Raw genomic sequence first — 23,222 nt, 5'->3', positions numbered from 1 at the left:
CCTCACATAAAATATGGCAGGTAAAAGTCTGCTTGCAAAATACCGACATAAAAGAAATACTTTTTCATGTGCAAATTTCATCTTGAACATACCTATGTGCTCTTCTGCATTTTTAAGTACAGCTAACATTTAAAACCTACTTCCAGATATAAATAATAATACATACAACAAGAAAATTAATCTAAAAGATACCAATGAGGCTGTTACTAGGCACTTTCCTATGGGGCAATGCACACGAACGAGTAAGGAGAAAATCCTCCTGTCAGTGCACAAGTAGCACGGTGCACGGCACCACAAGGCAGCAACAATGGCATACCTAGTCTGTGGCAGACGAAGAAAATTTGGCAAACTCACATTAGAGAAGACAAAAGTTCAAAGTGAAAAAGTCCTGCATTTTTACTGATCTCTTTCAAGACTCATGCTACTATGGAACTCAACCTTAAATTTAATTCTTGCATGAAGTCTCAAAAAATAAAGATGCACAGTTCTTTCTGTCAAACTGAAAGAAAGCAAAAAACAAGTTTGCCACTTCATAAATGCATAACTCATACATGTCCCAGCTACCTTGTTTTAGAAGAAGCAGAAGAAACTTCACATTAATCATTTAAATGTCCATCAGATTAGAAGTTACTATTAAGATTTACTGCAGTTCAGTTTGCATCTGCAGTCCAACTGCTCCGGTTGCCCAAAGAAGCTATGGCTGCCCCTTCCCTGGCAGTGTTCAAGGCCAGGCTGGATGGGGCTTTGAGCAACCTGGTCTGGTGGGAGGTGTCCCTGCCCATGGCAGAGGGGTTGGAACCAGGTGAGCTTTAAGCTCCCTTCCAACCCAAACCATTCTGTGACTCTATATGGGAAAGCCACTTACAAAAGACACTGCTTACGCAGTTAAGCATCTAGCTTTTGTTTTGAGGTTTCTAATAAGAACAAAGAATTTGTACATCCCACTGATATCACTGGGAGCAGGCAAATCAACAAAAGACACTAGTCTAAGTGCATTTGTATTTTATTGAAGTGAGATATGATTTAAAACTAAGCTCTATCATCTCTCTAGAGAAGCTATTGTTATCAACAGGAACAGAGACATCAAGAGTATTGAATATTTAGAGTTGAAACATACTGCTTTCTTTCAGAGGTCTCCTAGTATAGACAACATGCAATGTAAGCTACAAAAACCACATCAAGATACAAAATGGAATATATGTCGTGTTCCATACACCAGAAATTAATTTTTTTTGATAGATCAAGTAGTAGTCAACAGAGCATCTGCTAAATCTCCAGGGAACTGAAAGGTAGGAGGGTGATGACACCTCTCCTTCTAGCTGTGCTGCACTTTTAAAGGTTTAATAAGGTAAGCACTTTTGACCTGCAAGTCCTAGCTGTAGTTACCACAGCAGAACGATGTATCCCAAGTTCCGTCCCATGCTGCTCATCAGGTGAGCCACTGAGGCCCTAGAAGACAGCTTCAGTAAAGACAATGATCTATGCTATGAACGTACTTGAAAATTCACAAACGGGTCATATACCCAAAGAATAATTTTAGCTATAAATACCCCATATAGCTTTGCAAAACAAAAAAGGTTTTTAGATCAAAACCAGAAGCCTTAAACATACCTCAGTCTTCAGAAGCACTGAGCACCCACAGACTCCTACCAAAGATCATAGAAAACATTGGGTAGGCAGAGGGAATACACAGAACAAAACTAGCCATCTACCTGCACACTTAACCTCCTGGCAGGTGATTTTATTACATTCAGAAAGAGCACATATAGGTACAGACAAAAGAACACTGATACTTGGTCTTATTGAATAGCAAGTATTTGAATACTACGTAAACATCAGGTCCTTTTAGAAATTTCCAGGTCACGTTGGAGGGGAAAAAAAACCCACACCAAACTTTAAGAGCTTCAGAACAAAAGGTCTATAAATAAGCAGTACCAAGCATATTTTTACTATCTTGATGTCCAAATTGTAATTAAAAGCAACATGAAGCTCTGAGTTATATCCTTCAAAGAGTTGACAACACTGATAATTATAAGTTATGTAAATTACACTTGCAAATTTTCATATCCGGTGTGACTGAAAACGGACATTAACAAAACAGCAAGGGGCAGAGTTCTCTCAGTCACAGCATGAACTAATTCAAATCAGATGAGTGAAACTCCATTAAATGAAGCTAGCACTCAACATGGTATTTCAGTCTCATAAATAATATTTAAGGACATGAGACTGATTGTTCTTAAAAGCAGCCTGTGGCATAACTAGGATTTTTCTTCAAAGTCTGAAAACATTAACTTAATGCAGAGGACAAGTCTAAAGCAAAGCACTGGGACAAGCCATAATCATTCTAACTGTATTGGACAGAAATCCTAGGATCTGTTGATAATCTGTAGCTTAAACACTTACACACACATCCCCCATACCTAGCAAGTGTGCAAATTAAGCATTCACAAATATACTGTTGCTAAAACCAATGAGTTATTTTGTTTGTGCCAGCTTCTGAAAAGCAGATAAACACTACCAGCTTTGTGCAAACTTTACTGAGAGAAGACAACAAAAAGACCAATTTTCTCTTTTAATTCCAGTTTAGGGTCATCAAGGTCTTTTTGATATACAAAAGGCTTTCTAGATGAAAGAGTAAATTTTGTACGAGTACAGCATCATCAACTACCTTCATATAGTTTGATGCCATTCCTTATGAAGCACATCTTTAAAGATTCTCTTTTGTGTTCTTGCAAAATCATTTATACTCCAATAAAAGCTTTCGCTCTGCTAAACAGAATTCCACCAACACATGTTTATTTACAGTTAAAGCTTAGCTTCCAGTATTAAAATCAAGTTCCTCATCTTAAGGTTGTACTAACAGAGATTGTTATTTTTTGCTCTGTAAGTACACTATAAGAAATAGCTTTCAAGTAACAAATAGTCTTTCTACAGATGGCATTGAGGTTTGGTTACTATCAAAATGGTACCTGTTGTACCCAGATTGCAGAAGTTTTAACACATGTGCAACATTCAAACATAAGTTTAATATATTTATTTCACATATCCAAGTCTTTTTCCCCGCCAGCTGTTTACAGCTAGTTTGAAGCCAAAGGACTTTACATACCTCCCTCCTTCCCACCCTGTCCCCAAACACTAAGCACTCACACACTCGTTATTGTAGGATTGCTCATAAGTGATGCACTGCTGGCATTGCTTTTTTCCTCCATTCTGTTTACGAAAAGAAAAGCACATAGCATTTGTTTTAAAAGTAGGAACGTCAAGCCTATTGACCGTGACAGTGAACCTTTTAAAGGAATTCCTCCGATTTCTTTTGCAGCATGGTTCTACTATGAAAAGTGACTATAAAAGTTACTTTCACCTCAATGGGTCTGTTCTGGAATGTCAAAACTCAAAGCAGTTTCAGCACTGAAAAAACCCATGCAGTAAAAATAGATTTACTTTTGGTACTACAATATCACTACTCCAATGTGTGGAAGACCATAAGCCAATTTTTTCCATACCTTCCACGCTTTTTTTTTTCCTCTTCCTCTTTTTAAGCAGAACTATAACCCATCAGTGAAACTAAGTAAAACCACTGAAGTTGGGTACTGAATTATTAGAATCTAAAATTTATGTTAATAGCATTGTACAAGTGCATATATATATATATACACACCTATATAACTAGAAGTACTAGCAATTCCCTTCAAAATTGTATTACTCAGAAGGAAACTTGCATACAAACCACTAAAAGACGTTATTTTCTCAATTCACGTGCATTCGGTGCACATCTGATGCAGAAACTGGTTATACATATACAGCAGTTTTCATACTAGAACCAACTCCAGCATGTTTTTGTTAGTTTTTATTTAGAACTTAAGGCACATAAGCTTAAGAGGTCAAAGATGACCAATGACAGCCAATGGAGAAGACTTCAGTTCTATTCACAGTTATTTACTTCACACACTTTTGGCTTACATACCAACAATCTTATTAAACTGTCACAAACAAATATGAAGCTACTAGAAGGAATAAGTTATCGTCACTTCAAAAGAAAATCTTGATCTGATTAATTTGTTGCACTCAGCTCAGCTATTTGAAATGGGAGGAAAGTTGTGCCTTTTACTGCATGATGATCATTTTAGTATTACAAGTTTGCCTTTTTTGCTTGTTTTAATATCCTGTTTAATTGATTTATTTAGTAACCGAACCTCAAACCACTAAAAATCAAGCAATAAAAGAAACTGTGGGTTTATACAGAAGCTTTGTAGATTCTAATAAAGGCATTTTTAATAACATGAATTATGAGTTAAATGTATTACAATAAAAACAAAACTAATTAATCTTTGCTAAGACAAGTACTGTCTACAATTATTTAAATGTATTTACATTTACAGTATGTATTTATGAAAGAAATCTTTAAGATGCCTATGTACCTCATGCAGAAAATAAATTGAGTCACTGAATGTAGTATGTATCACTAAGATACTTCACCATGAAAGGGTCTTCCCACAATCACAAACCAGAACAACACACATATTATAGAACATAATGTCTTCAGTTATTTTCTATGCTTGTATGTTGGGTTTTTTCTTCCTAAAAGCTTTATACGACTGGAACAGAATTAACATGAACAATTACATAATTTGAAGTCTAGTCATACAGGTAGGCTAGGGATTAACAAATTCATTAATTCATTAAAGAAAAGCAAGGAACACCAACATTCTTCCTCTGTACAGTAACAAAGATGAGAATTGGCTGATTAAGCAACTTAATATTTACACATATATCACTGCCATTACATTGTATCTTAAAAGCTCAAACTGAATTCGCTTCAACAAGTCAGTTAAATGACACCACTGACGTAGCAAATGCAATTACAGCATAAACAAAGTCACTCACTACTTACTGCTTAGTTCAATACCTACCTCGTTTCTTGTTGTAAATAATATTCTTACACAACAGGTCATTGTGACAGAGTACCACCGGTGATCCTAAGTTTGACAGTCTTTCCTTCATCCAGGCCATCTCTTCCTGAAGAACTTGAGGACTCGGAATGTCACTTAAAAACCTTTTCAGGTGTAAGAAATTTGAGGGTTAATATTTAGTACTGTGTGTTCCATACTAAGCATTTGTAATGAAGTAACTTATTTTTCTCTACATTCTTATTGTAAATAATTCAGTAGACCTTCTCTCAAACCAGGGCACTCTTCCCCCGGCACAACAGCAGTCAAATTATGACAATTATTTCCCTCTGTCCTCCCCAAAAACCATTCTCTGAAGACTTGTACTGTAAACATGACAGTAGTCCAAAAATCAGAACTTGAATACAATCTTGCACATTTTAAAGCAGTAAAGACTAAAAGGGTTATAGTGTGAATTTCAGTCACTTTTTGCTCACATTACTTCTTTGAAGAATACACAACAGTAACTACTAAGTACTATATGTATCTATAGAGGAAGTGAAACATTCATTTTTAATTCTAGTCAAAATAAATATGCTTAAATAGCCATTCTATCTTGTAGATTTTCAATTAACTGCTCAAGTTTTATCAGTTTTCCTAAGAATTTTATGTTGTAGAAGAAAAAAATTCAAACATTCTTTAATTACAACGTAAGCAGGAGCAACTAGTACCAGTGATTTCAAAGTTCCATGAGAAATGCTTTTAAGCTGGAATCTGCTTCCCAAGGGATACAAAGTTTGATGATATTGCACAAACACTTCCAAATTACAGCTTAAAAGTTTGACCTCCACTCCCCCCAAAAGTATTTGTCTTCAACTCAACCTTTAGATTACAGCACACGACATTACTCCTAGTTTTGCTGTTCCTCTCATCCCAATCTTTCAGTGACTGAAACTAGAACCCTTTGGAAATATTTTCTTATTCTGTAAGCTCCTAAGGAAAAATAAAACCCACAGTTTGATTTACAAATCAAGAGCTATACTGGGATGCTAAAAACAAAATATAATTAAACCCAGGGGACACCATTATCTATACTCCATGACAGCACAGGTCTAAAATGACGGTGGATACCTTCTCCTCCTCTGGAAAACACTTCAGGAGCTCATCCCATCATCCAAACCAGCCTTTCATTACCTTTACTTTTACCTCATCCAGTTTTGGACAAATTTATAAACTGAACAAATACAAGACAGCTAAGAGGTGCAGGTTAGATCGAACAACAAGCCGTATTCTTGCAACCCCAGGAAATATGCTTTTAGTATTCACCCAGAACATAGGTCTTTCAGACTGACTGTTCTCTTAAAAACTGTTGAAACAACTACCAGAAGAAGTGTGACTTGACCTTGGTTCTTTAAAAGAGAGTAAAGAAATCTGCCATCATTTAAGAGTCCAATCAAACCGAGAGTTATATGTGTGTATATGTGTGTATATGTATATATACACACACACAGAGAGCATACCAAGTGAATTAAAAGACTCACCTTACATTTGACATATAGACTATATATAGCTACTTCAGTATACAAGAGTATGACCAAACTCAATTTTACTAACTTAACAACATGTGGCAACACAAATCTATTTTTTAAATATTCTTCTACCTCTCAATCAAACAGAATGGGAAGTCAGGAAAGCACATAATGAAATACCTACCTTTTGTTTACTTCCTCATCTGCAAATTCTGTGGGTATGAGAGAGAAGTATTTCCCCATCTTCAGCCACAAATTAGACTTAGGGATCCATCCATTGTGTGCATGAATAGTATGGATTTTAGCAAGCTGTCTGGCAATGAGTCTAAAAAAACCAAAAAAATAAAAGTTTGAATTGTTATATTTAATGCGTATCTGACACTTTATTGTATTTTTCCTAGCAACAAGAGAAGACAATTACAATATATTTAACAGAAAAAAAAAAGTAAAAAGAATGCAGCAGGGGAATCCAAAGAGAGTTTAAACAAGAGCAACACAGCTATAGTGGCATCTTTAAAGACTCAAAAGGTCATTCGCAGCACTGCTTGAGGAAGGGGAGGCAGGAGGGATCGGAGTTCAGTTACAGCAGGCCATACTTCACCTGTACTTACAGTCTACCCTCCAACTTGCTTATCTTTAGAAGAGTTGACAAACTAGCTACCATTGTTAGGCAAATACATTTCAGTGCATACATGAAAAACTAAAATCTTAAGACATCAGCACTTTCTGTTCACTGCTAACAGTTTAAAAATTTATGTCTCAATGGAAGACTATCTTGAACCTATTCACAAAAGGAATGTACTGCAAACAGAGCTAGGAGTATTGGCTTTAATCAAGCCCAGCCCCCTACAACTCCATCACGTTAAATGATCTCCCTAACGGTAATGTGCAGGTGTTAAATACTCACAACAAGTAGACCTCTAATGTGTATATATCTTCTGGGGAGGCAGCAAGGATCATTTGTTCAGCACTGAAATACCATGATAACTAAGAGAGAGGATAGTGAGCTGTCAAGAGTGCAAGCAGAACTTAGTTCACGCTTATAAAAATACTTCTTTTCTGCCTGCTCATAAACTAAGCTTGAGATCCTTTGGGCCTGACAGAACATCAGAAACGCATCATAGAACTTTAACAATGAAATAATAATACTAACAACGATAATAAGCTTACCTGAAAATATCTGGATTGCATACATGCTCTGGATCCAGTGCTTCTCCCTGCATGAACTCGTAGCACAGGCCATTATTGAAAGTACAGTATAGTTGAGGTGCACAGCCATGGGCCTGCAACACGCGGAAACTCTTCACTTCCTCATCTCGATCTACTAAAAGCTCGGTCTTATTTCCATAGATCCTAACCAGAACAACATCGTCTGTTATGTCGCCCACATAGCAGCCAATTAATTTATTGGTGATTCCATCGGTGAACAGCTGAAAAGTAAAAATAACGCATAAGAACTCAATCCGCATTTTCAGTGAGCAAGGAACGAATGCTGGGTTATTCTTTAGTTCACAAAACACAAGTGCTTACTAGATCGAGTATTAACAAAAGAAATCTCTAAGATACAGGAAAATTGTGAAGAAAATTGCAAGATTTTTTACCAGTAACACAAGAGGAGGAAAACTGAAAACACGTTACAGTGAACTACAGAAATACTACACGTAAAAGGCAATACCTGAAAGCTCAATATTGTAAAATGAGCTTCCACATAACCACTCAAACTGATGGATTAAAATGGCTGAAATCAAAGCCCCAACAAGGCAGCAATCCTAAACCAGTACAAAACCAGCTATGAGTACAGCCAGCACGAAAACAAACAAAAAACCCCCCACAACTCTGATGCACTTCAGAATTGCAGTATTTGCTGATCAGTGCACAACTAGTAAAAGGTACTCCTGGAGTTCTGAACTACTCCTTTTTAAAAAGCAAAATTCAGGTTAGAAACACTTGAAGCTCAGTGGTTATCTTCCCACTAGCCTTGAGGTTTTACTGACTGAGAACCATTCCTAAAGTCATTTTGGCTCCTCTGCAAATTTGAGACAGTACTTAAAATTCAAGACCCTAGCCTTCAGCCTCAAGAACCATTCCAAATCTAAAAGCTTCTGACAAGACTCACTATCCTCCCATTTTACTTCATAACTGGTATACGCCACTTAATTAAAAATCCATTTTAAATCCTTATCATTAATATGTATATAAACACAAGTAACTTTCCACAAAAAAATCAGTAAGACCATTATTTGAGCATTAAGGTTACAGCTAACAACAACCTACTCACTGCCTTTCTAGTAACAATGGAGATATGGATACTACAAGCTCTCCCAGTTGGGGGGGGGTGTGGGGTGTGGTGAGGAGCCAAAAAAAATCCACTCCTTAACTGCTGCTTCTCCTTTCACATTGGATAAGGCCTAAAATAGTTATTATACAGGCTGAACTCTTGCAGATGCTACCTTACAAGCAGACCAGATCCTGAGTTACTGGACTGTGTGCACCCAGTTGCATGTAGTCATGCATCTGAAATCCCACTTAGTGCCTGCAAGAGTGACACAGCAGTTCTTAATCTCCTCCCATAATCTGGGACAGTTTTACAGCTCAGAAAACAGATGTTTGGCACTTTCAAACTCTTTGCACTCTGTCAACTCCAACTGAATGCTTAAGAATTTGCTAGATGAGCACTACCCATATTAACTCTAGCTGTTAGGCAAGAAACTGAAGAACAAGCCTTTAACATCTTCAGGTGACAAGAAACATCAAAGCAAGAACATCAATGGGTTTTTTATAACTACTGAACAGTCTCCTGCAGCCTTAAACTCTTAAGTAGTAAACAATTTAAAGTCAAGGTTCTCACAGCAACTATAATTTATATTCAAGTATAATATTCTTTAGTGTTTACAGTCATGCCTCTTCTCCCACTCAGTTGCCCTCAAAACCCTCATTAAAACTTAATTAAAAACGAACAAACCATCCCACAAAGCACAAAACCTCCTGTCAAGACCTTGCACTAATACAAGTGAGAAGCAAGAAGTAGCTTCAAGTTGGTTAACATAAACAGTTTTCCCGTGGGTGGACATCCTGCAATTTTACCTTAAGACCTTTCTTTAGGAAGTGCTTTCACCCTTAATTCTCATTTAGTTAACTCCTCTGGCATATGCACAAGAGACAAATGGCAATACAGTCTGATCACCTTTATTAGAACTATTATTCAGGTCCTTGAAGCTGCAAGCAGCTTTTATTTAAAGGCTACCTGAAGACCCTGGATAGATTTGAGTTGGTGTTTTGTGTTTTGGGGTTTGTTTGTTTGTTTTAATTCCTAATTGTAATAGAAGTCAAAAAATCAGCTGAAAAATTAGATCTATTTATCAGAATACTAACTGTTCAGTGACAATAGTTTTAATTCCTTATTTACTGACATCCATTCACACATCCTCCCACATATCTTCTCCCTCAAGTCCTAAGTCAGGCCCAGAATAAAAATACTGACAAATGGAGCAGTCTGTTGCATTTCAGACCTTACACTAAACCTTAATATTTAACAAAATAATACTTTTATTAAAAATACATATCAGCGACAGGCAAATTCTCTTCAGGTATCATCATTCCTTGGACCCTTGGACAGTTTGGGAGAGGTATTTTTATCGTTTTTTTTGTCGTTGGTGGGTTTTTTTTTGTTTTTAAAGCAAAACACAATTCAGAAACCAACTTTTTTTTTCCCCCTCCAAGAGGTAGCCTTTGTTTTGAAAAGTGGTATCATTCAAACACAGTGACAGGTTATTTCCAAATCTCAAGGGTTTAGAGAAATGAAGCATTAGGAATTTAAAAAATTGTTGTCATAGAAAAAATTCTGAAGTTGGGTCAAGTCTCCCCATTTAGGAAAAGACAAGACTTTATAGCGGAAGATGCTGTGGTTTAGCTATTGTGCCTTGCTTTCCTCAGCACCCTTATGTGATAAGGTGAACAGACTCATCAATAATTGCAGAAGAGGACTGGGGAAGCTTTAGTTGTTATCACAAACAAGAAATAGCTCAGGTTCCTCAGGAAAGTGGCAGAAGAGCAGAGGATATGAAGTTACTCCATTTTCTTAAACGTTTAAGAACACTCAATCTTGCAGAAGTAGGTTCGGCAAATCATGTACCTTTCAGCTACACGGTATAACCATTTAATCACAGAAAACCGCTTACAAAGCCTCCTTGACTGACTCAAAATTAAGGCTTTACAGTTTATGGACACATTTTATTACTAGTTATTATTTTAATAACCCAGAATAGGAGATGAGTAATGAAGAACCTTGTCTTAAACACTCTTCATAGCAACTGAATGTTACAATGTTAATCAGTGCAACTAAAAAAAAAAAATAGACCGTTTAGCAACATAGATGCTGGTTTTCACTTAAAAAAAGAGCACAGCTGGACTCTTAACACTATCATTCTTTTGCTTAACACTTGCATAGAGGTTTTAAGTTTTTTCTGTATACATAAGCACAGTTGCAACAACGCACACGCTATATATTAACAGAAGTATGATATGCTTAAGCAGTGTCACCTAATTTGAACAGGCAGTAGTTAAATGTGTTTCAAGTATGGCTTGTAAATCACAAATTACACCTTTGTATTATAATGTATTCGCTCATAATGTTCCCCCTTGTAAGTGTATTGTCACAGAACTATTTAGATCAGAAGGGACCTCCTGTGATCATTTAGTTCAACCTCCCTGCTCAAGCAGGGCCAACTAGAGCTAGTTGCCCAGGACTGTGTCCAGGGAAATCTCCAGGAATTCTGGAGACTCTACAACATGTCTGGACAACCTGTTCCAGTGTTTCACCACCCACGCGGTTAAAAAAAAAAAAAAGGTGTTTTTTTGTTTAGGGTTTGGGTTTTGTTGTTGTTTTTTTAATTTCACATGTGTTATTTTGTGCCCATTCCCTTGTCTGTCACTGGGCACTAAGCAGAGTCTGGCTCCCCCTTCTTCATTACCTCCCATCAGGTATTTATATATATTGATAAGATTCCTGCAAGCCCTCTTTTTTTCCAGGCCGAACAGTCCCAGCCTCTCCTTATATGAAAGATGCTCCAGCCCCTGAGTCATCTTCATGGCCCTCTGCTGAACTTGCTCCAGTAAGCCTGCATCTTTTTCACACTGGGCAGCCGAACTACAGGACACAGCACTCTAACACAGCAAATCAATGTAGAAATAATGACTCTCATACATTTTAGCATAAAACCAGAACTCATTAAAAAGTTTAAAGAGTACTTTTCAGAAGCTATTTGTGTTGAGCTGTCAAGTTAAAAAGTATCATCTGCCATACTCAAAGGAAAACTTCTGAAATATAGCATTAGAAAAAGCCCTTATCCTGCCATTGCATGGCGGAAAGAAAAGTGAGAAAGTTCTGTCAAAATAAGGACCAAAAACAGTACGTATAAAATTCCCTACCTCCTCTGAAGAAAAAGAAGTCTATTGTCTTTATTAAACGGTAAGAGAGGCAAACAAAATGGGCAACGATTCCCCAGGTACAACAGCACTATTTCAAATCACTGGAACTTGTCCTACAGGTTTCTACTTCTTATAAAACAATCCTCTAATGAAGCTTGCCTTTCTCTCCATACAAACTTGTACTATGAAGACAAGGCTCTAAGGTCATCAGAAATAGTGATACCACAAAAAACACCAGACCTTAAGTAGAGCTGATGCAAAGAAACAGTTAGAATTTGACTTGCTTATGCTGTTAAACAGAAACTTTTCGCCACTGTACAGCTTTTATCACACTGCACAGGTCTATTATCCCATTAAAACAAGTCTCATTAGTGTTAATGAAAAGAAATCTACAACAAGGAAATTGGACTCCCTCAACTGATAATTTAGAAACTCCACTTCTTATTAGCATGTTATTTGTAACATGCTGCTATAAGTAATTATTTAAACCCAGGAGCACTTTAGTTACTGCTTCTTAAAAAGGCAGAAGGGTTTGCTTATTTTTCTAATAACATTACTCAGAGTAGACAATTTCCATATTCCGTTGTAAGAAAACACCTTGTGTTTTCTACCAGTAAAAGAATGTAACACTTTATTCTTTTATTCGGAACGTCTTTACTGTAGCATTTAAAGAATCAGCTTAGAGTGTCTTGCCTGAAACATAACCCAAGATACAGCAAAGCAAAAGATAAGTTCTGCAACAACCACATCGGTTGAGCAGCATAAACAGAGAACAGACTCTGATGATGTGGAAAAGATGTAAACTCTTACGGTCATGTGGAAGATGGAAGAGTCCACAGAATGTTATGAATAGCAGGCAGAAAATTCTGGAAATAAATCAAAAAACAGAGAGCCAATAGAAGTCAAGAACACAATGCAATACATAAAAAAACCCAGCAGCAACATTCTGGCACTCTTGTAATCTGCAAAAATTTAATTACTGTGATACGTATGTACCACATTGTAATAAGAACCTTCGGGTGAGGTGACACAAAGCTAAAACTAGATTTTGAAAACATTTCTGGAAATTGCATTTATACTGGCCCACAATCCAGTCAAAGATCTAGCTTGAGGCTTTCTAGCTCTTGGGAACAAACAGCAGCTGCTTACTGAAATGCAGAGAAAGCTACAGATAAGCTTGAGTTACTCAAATGCAGTCTCAGAAAGCAGCACACAGTAGAAACAAGACAGGCCAAGTGAGTCCAGGAAGAGCAGAAAACACTCAACCAAGACATGACGCATCTTTGAGACAGAGTTTACCGCAGAAGCACTCTTATCAGCAACAACCAGGTTATTAGATTCCTGGAAAGGGCATGTGATAGATACCATCCCACCTCATAAGCAGGTGGTTCAAGAAAAGCTTATATCTGATCCTATCATTCCAGGTGTAAAAGAACGAAAACAAAGTTACAATCACATGTAACACACATGAACAGTCAGAAATAAAGTATCATGGGGCAAAGTAGAAAGCATTTTGCACTCATGGAAGAGATGTAAAACCAAGTCGATTTTTTTCCTTCTAGACTGTTACTACATCGACAAGAGGAGAAATATAGAAAGCAATATTGTGCTGCTATAGAAACAGAACAGTCATGTGAAGTTTCAGCATAAATAAGTAGGGATTCCCTCGATTCTGCTGCTGAACCCCAGACTGCACATTAAGATCTCCAGAAAGGAACAGACTTTCAATACATGCTTCTTTAATGCTCACAAAACCTTAAGTTTGTACTGTAAGGTATAACCTCATTTTTTCTGGAAAAGTATAGTCTATACAGGCACATCTACAAGCATATGTTCCTCCAGAGTTTAATTTTTTGAAACAAGGCTAGTTGTTTCCATCTCTTCTTTCTGCAGCTATTCATAAAAGAACGGCAAAGTACAACTACCAGAAAATGTGCACCTTGGGTAAAGTTATATTCAGCAGGGCTTACGAGGAACATCATTCAAAGTTCTCCAGGCTCTGGAGCTGTATCCCCTACACAGTTATGCTCAGCAGTGAAAGCCACTGTCTTATGATTTTGATGGTCAGATGATCACAAACACGACCACTTGGTGTTAAAAACATCTGGCTAGCAGTGAGCCAGTATGTTAACGGCACCACCCCACGGTAAATTTGGCCATAGGCTGAACTAGGGGGTTTCTGCTGAACTCTTGGGGTGCTCTGCCATGACAGCAGCATGGAAAAAGCAGTAACAGCACTACCTATGCTACACAGTATCACTTAAAACATTGTTTTGGCTACAAAACCATCAATCCTGCAGCTTCAAGGAAGAACTTGGGGGCAGGGTGTTTCACAGTGGGTAGTTTTGGTTTGGGGTCTTTTTTGTTGGTTTTTTGTTTGTTTTTTTCTTAAGGTCTTAACTGAAGTTTCACATCCTCCATATTCTCAATATAGATACCATTTAAAATTACATTCAACAGTCTATTATCAAATGCTGCAGATGTATCACCGCTTGCAAGAACTAGTTCTATCTAAATGCGTGACAATACAAGAAAGCTTTTTTTATGTCAGAAGAAAACCCCAAAGAGAAACTACATGTTTTTCACCTTTCTGAAGGTTTCTGAAGAATATTCTCCTACCTGAAAACAGCTAACGTCAAGTAACTAATTAAGCTTTTAAAGTGCTGAATTGTTGCAATCTTTTTACAGATTTTGTGATACTGATGACAAGTTACAGATAAATCAAAAAAAAAGCTAATAGAAAAATAGTCTAAGATTTTATTTTAAGTCAAAGAATTAATTTTCTGCTCCTCCCCCTGGAAGATTGACATGAAATGGCCACGTAACAGTGGGGAGAAAAAAACAGGAACTAAAGCATCTTAGCTAGCTACCTTCCTTTCCAATGTTACGAGTGTATAGCGTTAAGTCTTACACCATTACATAGCCAGATCCAAGCTGTGCCTGAGCAAATATCGATTCTCTGTAAGCAGAACTAAAGTCATCAATACAAACACACCTATATCACGCAATCAACTGGATTACATCATGCACTGATGTGGCACATCACTTACATAGTCACCACATGCACAATTGCTGCCCCACCCACTGATATCACAAAAACCCCTTTACAACAAGTGATTGAGATTATCAAGCTTCGTAAGAATGGAGAAAACAGCCCAGCCTCAAATGACATCTAATACTGCCTACATTTCCTGCTTACTGTGACATTGCATTCAAGGCACACCTCAAATTACAGTTTTTCCACAACACATCAGCAATGCAGCCCATTCTGCAACTCCAACTTTTCTTACTCTCTCCTTTGCCCACCACTTCTCCATTTAGAGATATTATCACTTCAGGATGTTAATCTGTGAACTCAGTCCTTCCTCTTTACATGGTAACTACTTTCACAACTGCTGAAGAGCATGATGTCCTACAAACAGCTAAGCAACAAAACTCTCTCTTGAAAAATGTAATGATACTGAGATAAAAAATTACAAGTTAACTTTGTTTCCCAGAGACTAACATCATGTTTCCATTCAAATACTTCAATGCTTTAAATCCCACACTCAGTCTGTTTAAATAAACTATGAAATATTTTGACTAGTTCAGAAATCCAAATCTAATCATAAGTTTGTTATAAAGAAAACACAAAAGTCACCACTAGCAAAGAAATTAGAGCAGCCACCAGAAAATACTGCCTGAAGAAAAGCTATTGGGCACAAGTCAGGAAGAAAAAGCAGACAGGGACAAAAGGCAACCTGGTATTTAAAAAAAAGGAGGGGTGTTGTTTTGCTAGTGAAAGTACAATTCTTTATAAGCATGGCTCTGTCTTGCATGTTCATATTTCACAGCTACAGGACCAAATTTTTTGCAATTAATTATAAAATGCTGCAGTCATAAAGTCACACAACGTGGTGATAAATGCAAAGGCATGTACATTTTGCCAACAAAGACACAGTACCAGAAAACAAGCAAGGTCCAATTATTTCAGACAACAAAAAAGCAAACTTAATGTTACACTTCGGAGATGATAGGAGCTTGCAGGATTCGGGGCAGGGCAAACTCTTATCAAAGAATTTGATCCCCTTTGCAAAACTGATCTTACACACACATACCCCATCAGGTTTGGGCTAGGACAAGAGCACTGTTTGCTAGCATATAATTTTAGATCTCTGAATGATTTTGCATCTTATTTTTTGCACACATAAGAGATTATGCTGGTCTATCCAAATAACAGTGTAAATTAACACTACTAATATTAACCCTTTTCACCAAAAAAAAAAAAAAAAAAAAATCAGCCTTTATTCTCAATGTTAAAGACTACTTCAGAATGGAAAGAAATAGACTTTGTTTTTCCTGCACCATAGCATTACACCAGAGAGAAGAAATTACCTATTAACCTACTGAACTTCACTAAGACCAGACCTACAAGATGTAGAATAGGTCACGGGATAAATGAATCCTGAATCTGCACTTACAGAAACGGTAACTAACCTTCCTATACTGTGACCAAACACTGTTCCTTCTTCAAATATTAACACAAATGGAATTCCATAAAAGAGGAAAACAAAAAAAATTCTTAAAGTGGGCAAAAGATTCCAAACTGTGACTATATTTTCACATTAGGAAGGGTGATACAAGCTCTTTAAGACAGTAAACAGTTAAAACAGTTACATTTTTATATTTCTTTATTAAAGAACTGTCCAGAATATAAAAATTGGAATGTTCAGTGTCACAATTCAAGCTGTTTCCTAACTCAAAACAGGGTTTGACTGAGTTTCGAAGTGCGTTTTGTTTATGAAATAGAAAAAAAAAAAAGTTTCTCATGTTCACCACAGCCAATTTCTGAATTTAGCAAACAGCGAGCTTTTCAGCAGGAGGTTGGAAGAGAGGCCTCCAGAGATCCCTTCCAACCTGAACGACTCTATAATTTTATTACTAAAATCAGCTGTTACAGAATCAACAGTGACTACTGCAAAAAAGCACAGATTTCTTCAATTATACTGCTCTGTATTACTGTAAAGCAGAGAAAGCAAACCTCAAGAATTTAAGTTAGAAAAATATAACATCTAGTTATATGCAGCTCCTAGTACATCCTCAGATGACAACTGCACAAAGTATCTACAATAATGATAAGCATTTAGACAGGAAAACTTTGTTTCTCCTTACCAATGTAAAAGAACTTGCATATCTGTACTGTTCTGTAGTGGTAATATTCAGAGATACATTACAGTAGAGATGCTCGCGATTCAGGCAATGCTTATGGGTTCTATAGAGTTTCTGATAAATAATGCAACAAAAGAATAATTTAAGCACTGAAGACTAATTATTTTCATCCTCTTTCCTATGCTTACGTTCTATGTTAGGATGCAAAAAAAAAAAATGCTAAAATATATTCACTATTTTAGATTCTTATGAATCTTACAGAAAGTGAGGATTAAGCACTAAAATTTTTTAACTACACTGTTTCAAAATTGTTTAGCTGACTAAATTTGACACACAACAGTAATTTCTGCATGAGAATTAACTTTTTTAAGTCAAACTCTGGACTTTTCAACTTCTTACTAATTGTTTTGACTCAAGAAGTACTAAGAGCAAAGGTAGCTAACAGAGCATTCAAAGGAAGCAGGAGTTCATTCCATGTATCAATGTTCTCTGTCCATTTTGCTATGATGCTGCTGTTTCAGATTAGTCAAGCCTATTTTTCCATGCAATGCATTATTCTCATTTTCATCTCCCTCCTAAACACACGTCCCCTCTAATGAGAGGACTCCAAGGCAGACCCTTCTCTGGAGGGTTCACTCCACCCTCTTTAACAAAAACAGTCATCTTTCCTTTCAGCACCTTACCGTGTGTGATGCATGTATAACAAGTGTGTGTCACAGATTGCGGCAGCAATGGTGGCAATACAACTAGTTTCAAGCCACATGCGCTCTTGCTTGTTAGGTACGCGCAGCAGTTTAAACACAGACTAATGAGTTAAAAATAAAAGGTCACTGAAGAGCTTCATGAATAGGATGTTCAGCTGCTGTTCTGCTGTTTTTTCAAAAGGACAAAAAGTGAGTTGAAAAGTTTTGGTCTCAAAGTAACTTGGTTGAAAGAAGACTCAGACAGTTTTAGACAGAAATCTCTAACAGACAGCAGCCTATTACTTTATTATTGCATGACCAGTCAAATGAGTCCCTGTTCCACATCAACGGTACCGGTGATTTCTATTCTGTTAATTGCTTCTTCCAAAGAGGGTGATGGAAGGAGGACGCAGCATTTGGGGTTTTTTGGGGGTTTTTTTGTTGTTTTTTTTTTTTCCCCTTAAACCTATTAGAACTTTCCCAAAAGGTTACAGTCATCCCTCCTTAATAATAAAATGTTCCTGCTTCATTTATTAGCATTCCTGTATGAAAAAAAAAAAAAAAGAAAAATATTCTGTTGAGAAGTACCCTCATCAGAGAACTAAAAGAACAAAAACATGTTTAACTTTAGGTAGTCCTGCAAGGAGCAGGGAATCGGACTTGAGGATCCCTATGGATCCCTTCCAACTCCAGATATTCTATGAGTCTATGAACTCTAACAAGCCTGTTTAGTATTATATGTTGTAAAGCTATTTTCATTGCACCTCAAGATGTTGGGACTGTGCTAAACTTATGGCCACAGCCCTTAAAGACATTACTTAGAAAAACCTTATTAGCTTTATTTTCATACTAACTGACATGTATCAAGTTTCTTTCCCTACCAAGAAACTTCAGAAAATTTCCGTTGGTTCACGTGCTGTCGCCTCGACGTGCTTCGTTTTTCGATACAAATTAGTTGCAGCAGCTCTCTTCAGAGGAACTTCGCTAAAATAAGACACTTCCACATACTAATAACTGCTGAATAACACACCTTAGGAGCATATAATAGAACGCTCAACTACACACAGGCTGCAACTGAACTGCTATTTTACCCGGATAAATTGACTCAAGACTTTGTATGGGGCCAGGTTGAGTATATTCTAGAAGCACAAAGGCAGCCAATCCTCAAGCAGATGACTCGTCATAAATATGAATGATCGCTCACCTAGAGAATACCAGAGACTAAGCGGCGATACTTCTGCGTACGGTCAGGACTAAGAGATGAAAGCAAGGACGTTAGCGCGCCCGATACTTACCGAGGCACCGGCAGCCTAAAACCAAACCCCGTAGCGACTCCAAGGCGCGTATTTGTATTTATTTGTTACACGCGACGGCGTGGGGAGAGCCCGCCAAGAGCTCCGTCACCGGCGGCGCCCAGGCGGCCGTTACCTCGGCGGCCGCCCCCCCCCTCGGCACAACGGCAGCCAGCCGCCCCCTGCCTTTCCCCTCCTCCGCCCCAGGGCGGCGGGAAGTCCCGCACCGCTTTACGAACCCGCCCTGCTCGGCAGGGACCCGGCGGGGGTGAAGCTCACGGGGCCCTCCCCTTCCCCCCTCTCGCCGGCAGCGGGGGTCGTGCGGGCGATCGAGGTCTCCCCGCCACTACGGCGCGGGGGGGGGGGAAGCCAAGTTTCAGCGGGGAGGGCACGAAAGGAGGAAGAGGAAAGCGAGCGATGGGGAAGGAGGAAGGCGGGGAGGGGGCAGGGGATGCTGCCGCGCCGACACGCCCCGCCGCCGGGCTGCCTAGCAAATGGGGCTCAGCGCAGGGGGCTGCATTCGGAGAGCGGGGAGGGAGGGGGAGGGGAAGGAAGAGAGGCGGCAGCTCCCCTGCACAATGGCCGCCCGCCCTCCCCCCTTCCTTCCTTCCTTCCTTCCTTCCTTCCTTCCTCTCTCTCTCTCTCTCTCTCTCTCTCTCTCTCTCCCTTCCCTCCCTACCCAAGCTCCGGCCGCCGCATCCCCGCCGGGAAGCGGGGCGCAGGCCCCGCGACGCGCCCGGCCTCCCCCGTACCTGCAGCGTCACCTCCTCCGGTCTCCAGTGGGGCCGCAGGCGGCGCAGGAGCTGCAGGGCGCCCTGGCGGTAACCGGGCCCCTCCCGCTCGCTGACAGTGATGTCCAGCTTGGGCACCTCCGGGGAGCCGGGCGGGACGTGGATGTAGTTGGACATGGCGGCGGTCGGTCGCAGGGGACGCGGCACCGGGGCGACAAGGGCGGACGGCTCTCGACAGCGTCTCCTCCGCGGCGAAGCCGGCAACTGAGGGGGAAATTTCCACTTCGGCTCTCGATAAAGCGGCTCCACCTCCCCCGGCTGCGGCGCGGAGCAGCCTGGGAGAGCGGGCGGGGCCTGGCGGCGCCCTGGCCTCCGCCTCCCCCGCGCCCCTCACCTGCCCGCCGCCGCCTCCTCCTCCTCTCCCTCTCCCTCAGCACCCTCCCGCCGGCGGAGCACGCGGCCGTGCGGCAGCCACCCGAGGGGATTTATAAAAGCTCCCGGGGGCTGCGGCGTGGAGGCCGTGAAGGCGGCCGGTGCGGGAGAGCGGTCTCCAGCCGCCGCCCGCTCCCCGGGCGAGCGGGGCGTGAAGGAATGCGGCCGGCAGCTGCCGCGGCGCCGCCCAGTCAATCACCGGGCAAATGACTGATTTTAATCAGGCTTTGAGTTATCTGCTAACGTTATTTTTTTGCCTTTAATTTCTGTGCCAGCCTTCGTAACACCCCCTCGCCTTTGTTTCCGCCGCTCCCCTGCAGGGCGTATACCTGCCAACCACCTTGCTCCGCTTCCCAGTTACAGCCAGTTGTAGTTTGATGCCATTTGTGGCCCCTTAGGGCAATGAGAAAGTATCTCCGTAAAGATCAGAAAGTATCTCCATAAAGATCATCCTTTTCTTGAGCAGTGCAGAACAACTACGTTCTTTCCCCCCCCCCCCCCCCCGTTTTAATCTGAAAACCTTGCTGCCTTGAAGTTATTTTCAGCCCGCCCCCCTCCAAAAAAAAAAAAAAGAGGCCAGACTATACCACAGAATTTTTACCAATCAAGGAAAAAAAAAAAAAAAAAAAAAAGGAAGAAATGATCCTGCCTTTTTTAGAAATATTTTGATTCTGCCTCTAATATTTCTACAAGTACTTGCCTCCTGTCACATTCTGTGATCTTCCCAAGTAGGAAACACTAAGGACGCCAGAAGTTCCTCTGTTACAAAGGAAGTTTTTTAAGCCAGCCTAAGACACAAGAACTACACAAACGGAATAATGCCTGGTCTCTTCCCTGAAGAGTTGTTACTCTAAATAGACCCAGGTCAGAGGAAGGGGGCATAATTTATGCTGAAAATGAACAATGCCATGAGGGAAAGAGTTCTACAGGTTTGGTTCTCATTCATTTCATAGCTTCCTCCCTGAATGCAGCGCATTAGTAACCTTTCCACTGTGTCATCCGCGGCCATCCACTTTGTGAATGTCTGGTCTTTTACCAAGAATTGCTGTCTTCTTGTCACCAAAGGGTTTTGCATGACCTCATTCTGTAAGTGCATCACAGCTTCTATTCCTATTATTTCTGTTGAACATTGCACATTATCCCAATATGTCTTCTTCATTCACTCGCCTGTATGCCTTTCCCTTCAGACAGGATTAAACACTTGGTATAGTCTGTCAACAATTTTTCAAGTAATTTCCTTCTTAAATCTTTTTCTCTCGTTCCTCATGATCATTAACCTTAGTACTCTTTTCTGTCTAAAATTTGGTTCAGACCAAGGTTTAAAATCTTTAGAGCCGGGAATCTATCTTTGTGAGAGTTCAATAAACAAAATTTCCTTCTGTTGTATTTTAAATGAAACCCTAATGTTTATGGGTCAGTCTTATTAGTGTAAATATTATATATTGATAGCATTTTTCTATCAAGGACTAAAGGGTAAGAATATAGGGGTTTGAATCAAATTTCAAATGTCATAACATTTCCAGATCTAAAAGTTATATCTTCGGTACATTTCTGGTGGTAATATGCTTCTGGCTTGCCTTTTTTTAAATGGGTACTCTAAAAAAAAATTGTTTCAAGTTTTACAACCCACTTTCCTGTGACTTTGCATCTGTCTTTTACATACACAACTCACCACTTAAAATCTTCTTTCTCCATCTCCCCGATTGGACCTACACATTTCTTCCATTAGCCCACTCTACTATTTTTTTCTTTAAAAGGAAGGACATTTTGAAAGTTAACCTCTTTTTTTTATTTGAAAGAAAAAAAGTTCTTTAAACACACCCTTATACATTGTTCAGTCCTATAAATTAGTATTACCACAGTAGCATGATATGACTCTTATCTGATCAAGCATGTGATATACATGGTGCCCTCTGCTTCTACCCAGGCAGTTTGGTAGATGATAAACTAAGATTTATTTGTGGATTAAGGGCAAAGTGACATTTTTGTTGAAACAAAATATCACAGGTCGAATGCTCCAGCTTCCGTGTGTTAATTTCAACAAGAACTGGTCTATACAGAGATTCAATCTTGCGAATGCTGAACATAATACTCCTACCAGAAGCTTTCAGTTGTTAACTCTGAGAAGCCTTGCTAACCTACCCAAGCCTGACTAAATTTCCAGAAGTTGGCTATGAGTACATTTTAAACATAAAAGGGAAAGTTGGAGCAGTCATGGTGCTTACATTGTTTATGAATTAAGGGAATTGAACTAAATATTTATCAAATAGATGAAAGAACCATGACCACTTAGGCAGTAGCACCTTCATCTTTCTGGTCATGGTATAAAGACACACTCTTTTTGCTTGTCCTCATGGTACACTGGAAATTCTTAATTTCTGTTTTAAAACAGCTCAATAAAAGTTATAGCTATCTACCCACCCTGTTTCCTTTCCTTTTTACCTTTTGTTTCCTGCAAATATTTGCTGTGTCCAAATCAAACCCCAGAAAACATCTTCTAAATACTGGGACTCTTTCTCAAGTTTCCAGGAATAATACATTTTTCCTTTTAGAAAAATTTATTTCACTATCTATTTTCCCCCCTCCTGACACCTGTACCCTACAAACTGTGAAATTCATTAATAAGAACTCTGGTGGGTTCCTCACAGGCTATAGAGTGTTCAGGTCAGCTGTAGACTTGTTCTTAGAAAGACCTGATGTTACATGAAGTAAGGGCTCAGGAGTAAAAAGAATGTGTTTTCTCTTAATGACTGATATTTTTGTAGGTACACCGTAGGTACACCACACTGAATTAAAGTCATTCTAAGGCTGACCATAGATGTAAACAACACGGAACTGAAGAAAACAGGGTGCTTTAGTTCTTTCCCAGGCCTCTGCTCTACCAGGCCATCTGGGTGCTGACTACATACAGCCTGTCTGACCTGCTTATCCTCACTGTTCTGCCATTTTCTTTTCCTTCTTTTGCTAATCAGAAACCAGGTTATGCCATTTCATTTATTCCTACATTTTTCACCTTGCCTTTAGGTCACTGCTGGATGCTTTATAAGATCTTTAAATAATAATAAAAAAAAAGCACAAAGGAAAGAGCAACATC

At 39.2% G+C, this 23,222-nt stretch overlaps 1 protein-coding gene across 1 annotated transcript in view; it reads right to left on the bottom strand.

Moving 5' to 3' along the window:
* Positions 1-19,873, bottom strand: part of ETNK1 (ethanolamine kinase 1) — a 28,234-nt gene extending 8,361 nt beyond the window's left edge. Inside the window, exons 1-4 of the mRNA XM_086479289.1 lie at positions 19,718-19,873; positions 7,586-7,845; positions 6,600-6,740; positions 4,911-5,053 (exon numbers count right to left, since the gene is read on the bottom strand). Coding sequence (XP_086335415.1) covers positions 4,911-5,053; positions 6,600-6,740; positions 7,586-7,845; positions 19,718-19,873 — 700 coding nt within the window. The remainder of the gene's footprint in view (positions 1-4,910; positions 5,054-6,599; positions 6,741-7,585; positions 7,846-19,717) is intronic.
* Between the last annotated feature and the right edge of the window lie 3,349 nt (positions 19,874-23,222).

Source organism: Leptosomus discolor, chromosome 1 (genome assembly GCF_034619465.1).
Source record: "Leptosomus discolor isolate bLepDis1 chromosome 1, bLepDis1.hap2, whole genome shotgun sequence".
NCBI classification, from domain to species: Eukaryota; Metazoa; Chordata; class Aves; order Leptosomiformes; family Leptosomidae; genus Leptosomus; species Leptosomus discolor.
The sequence above is the reverse complement of the archived record's forward strand: the minus strand, read 5'-3'. Positions and strand labels throughout refer to the sequence as shown.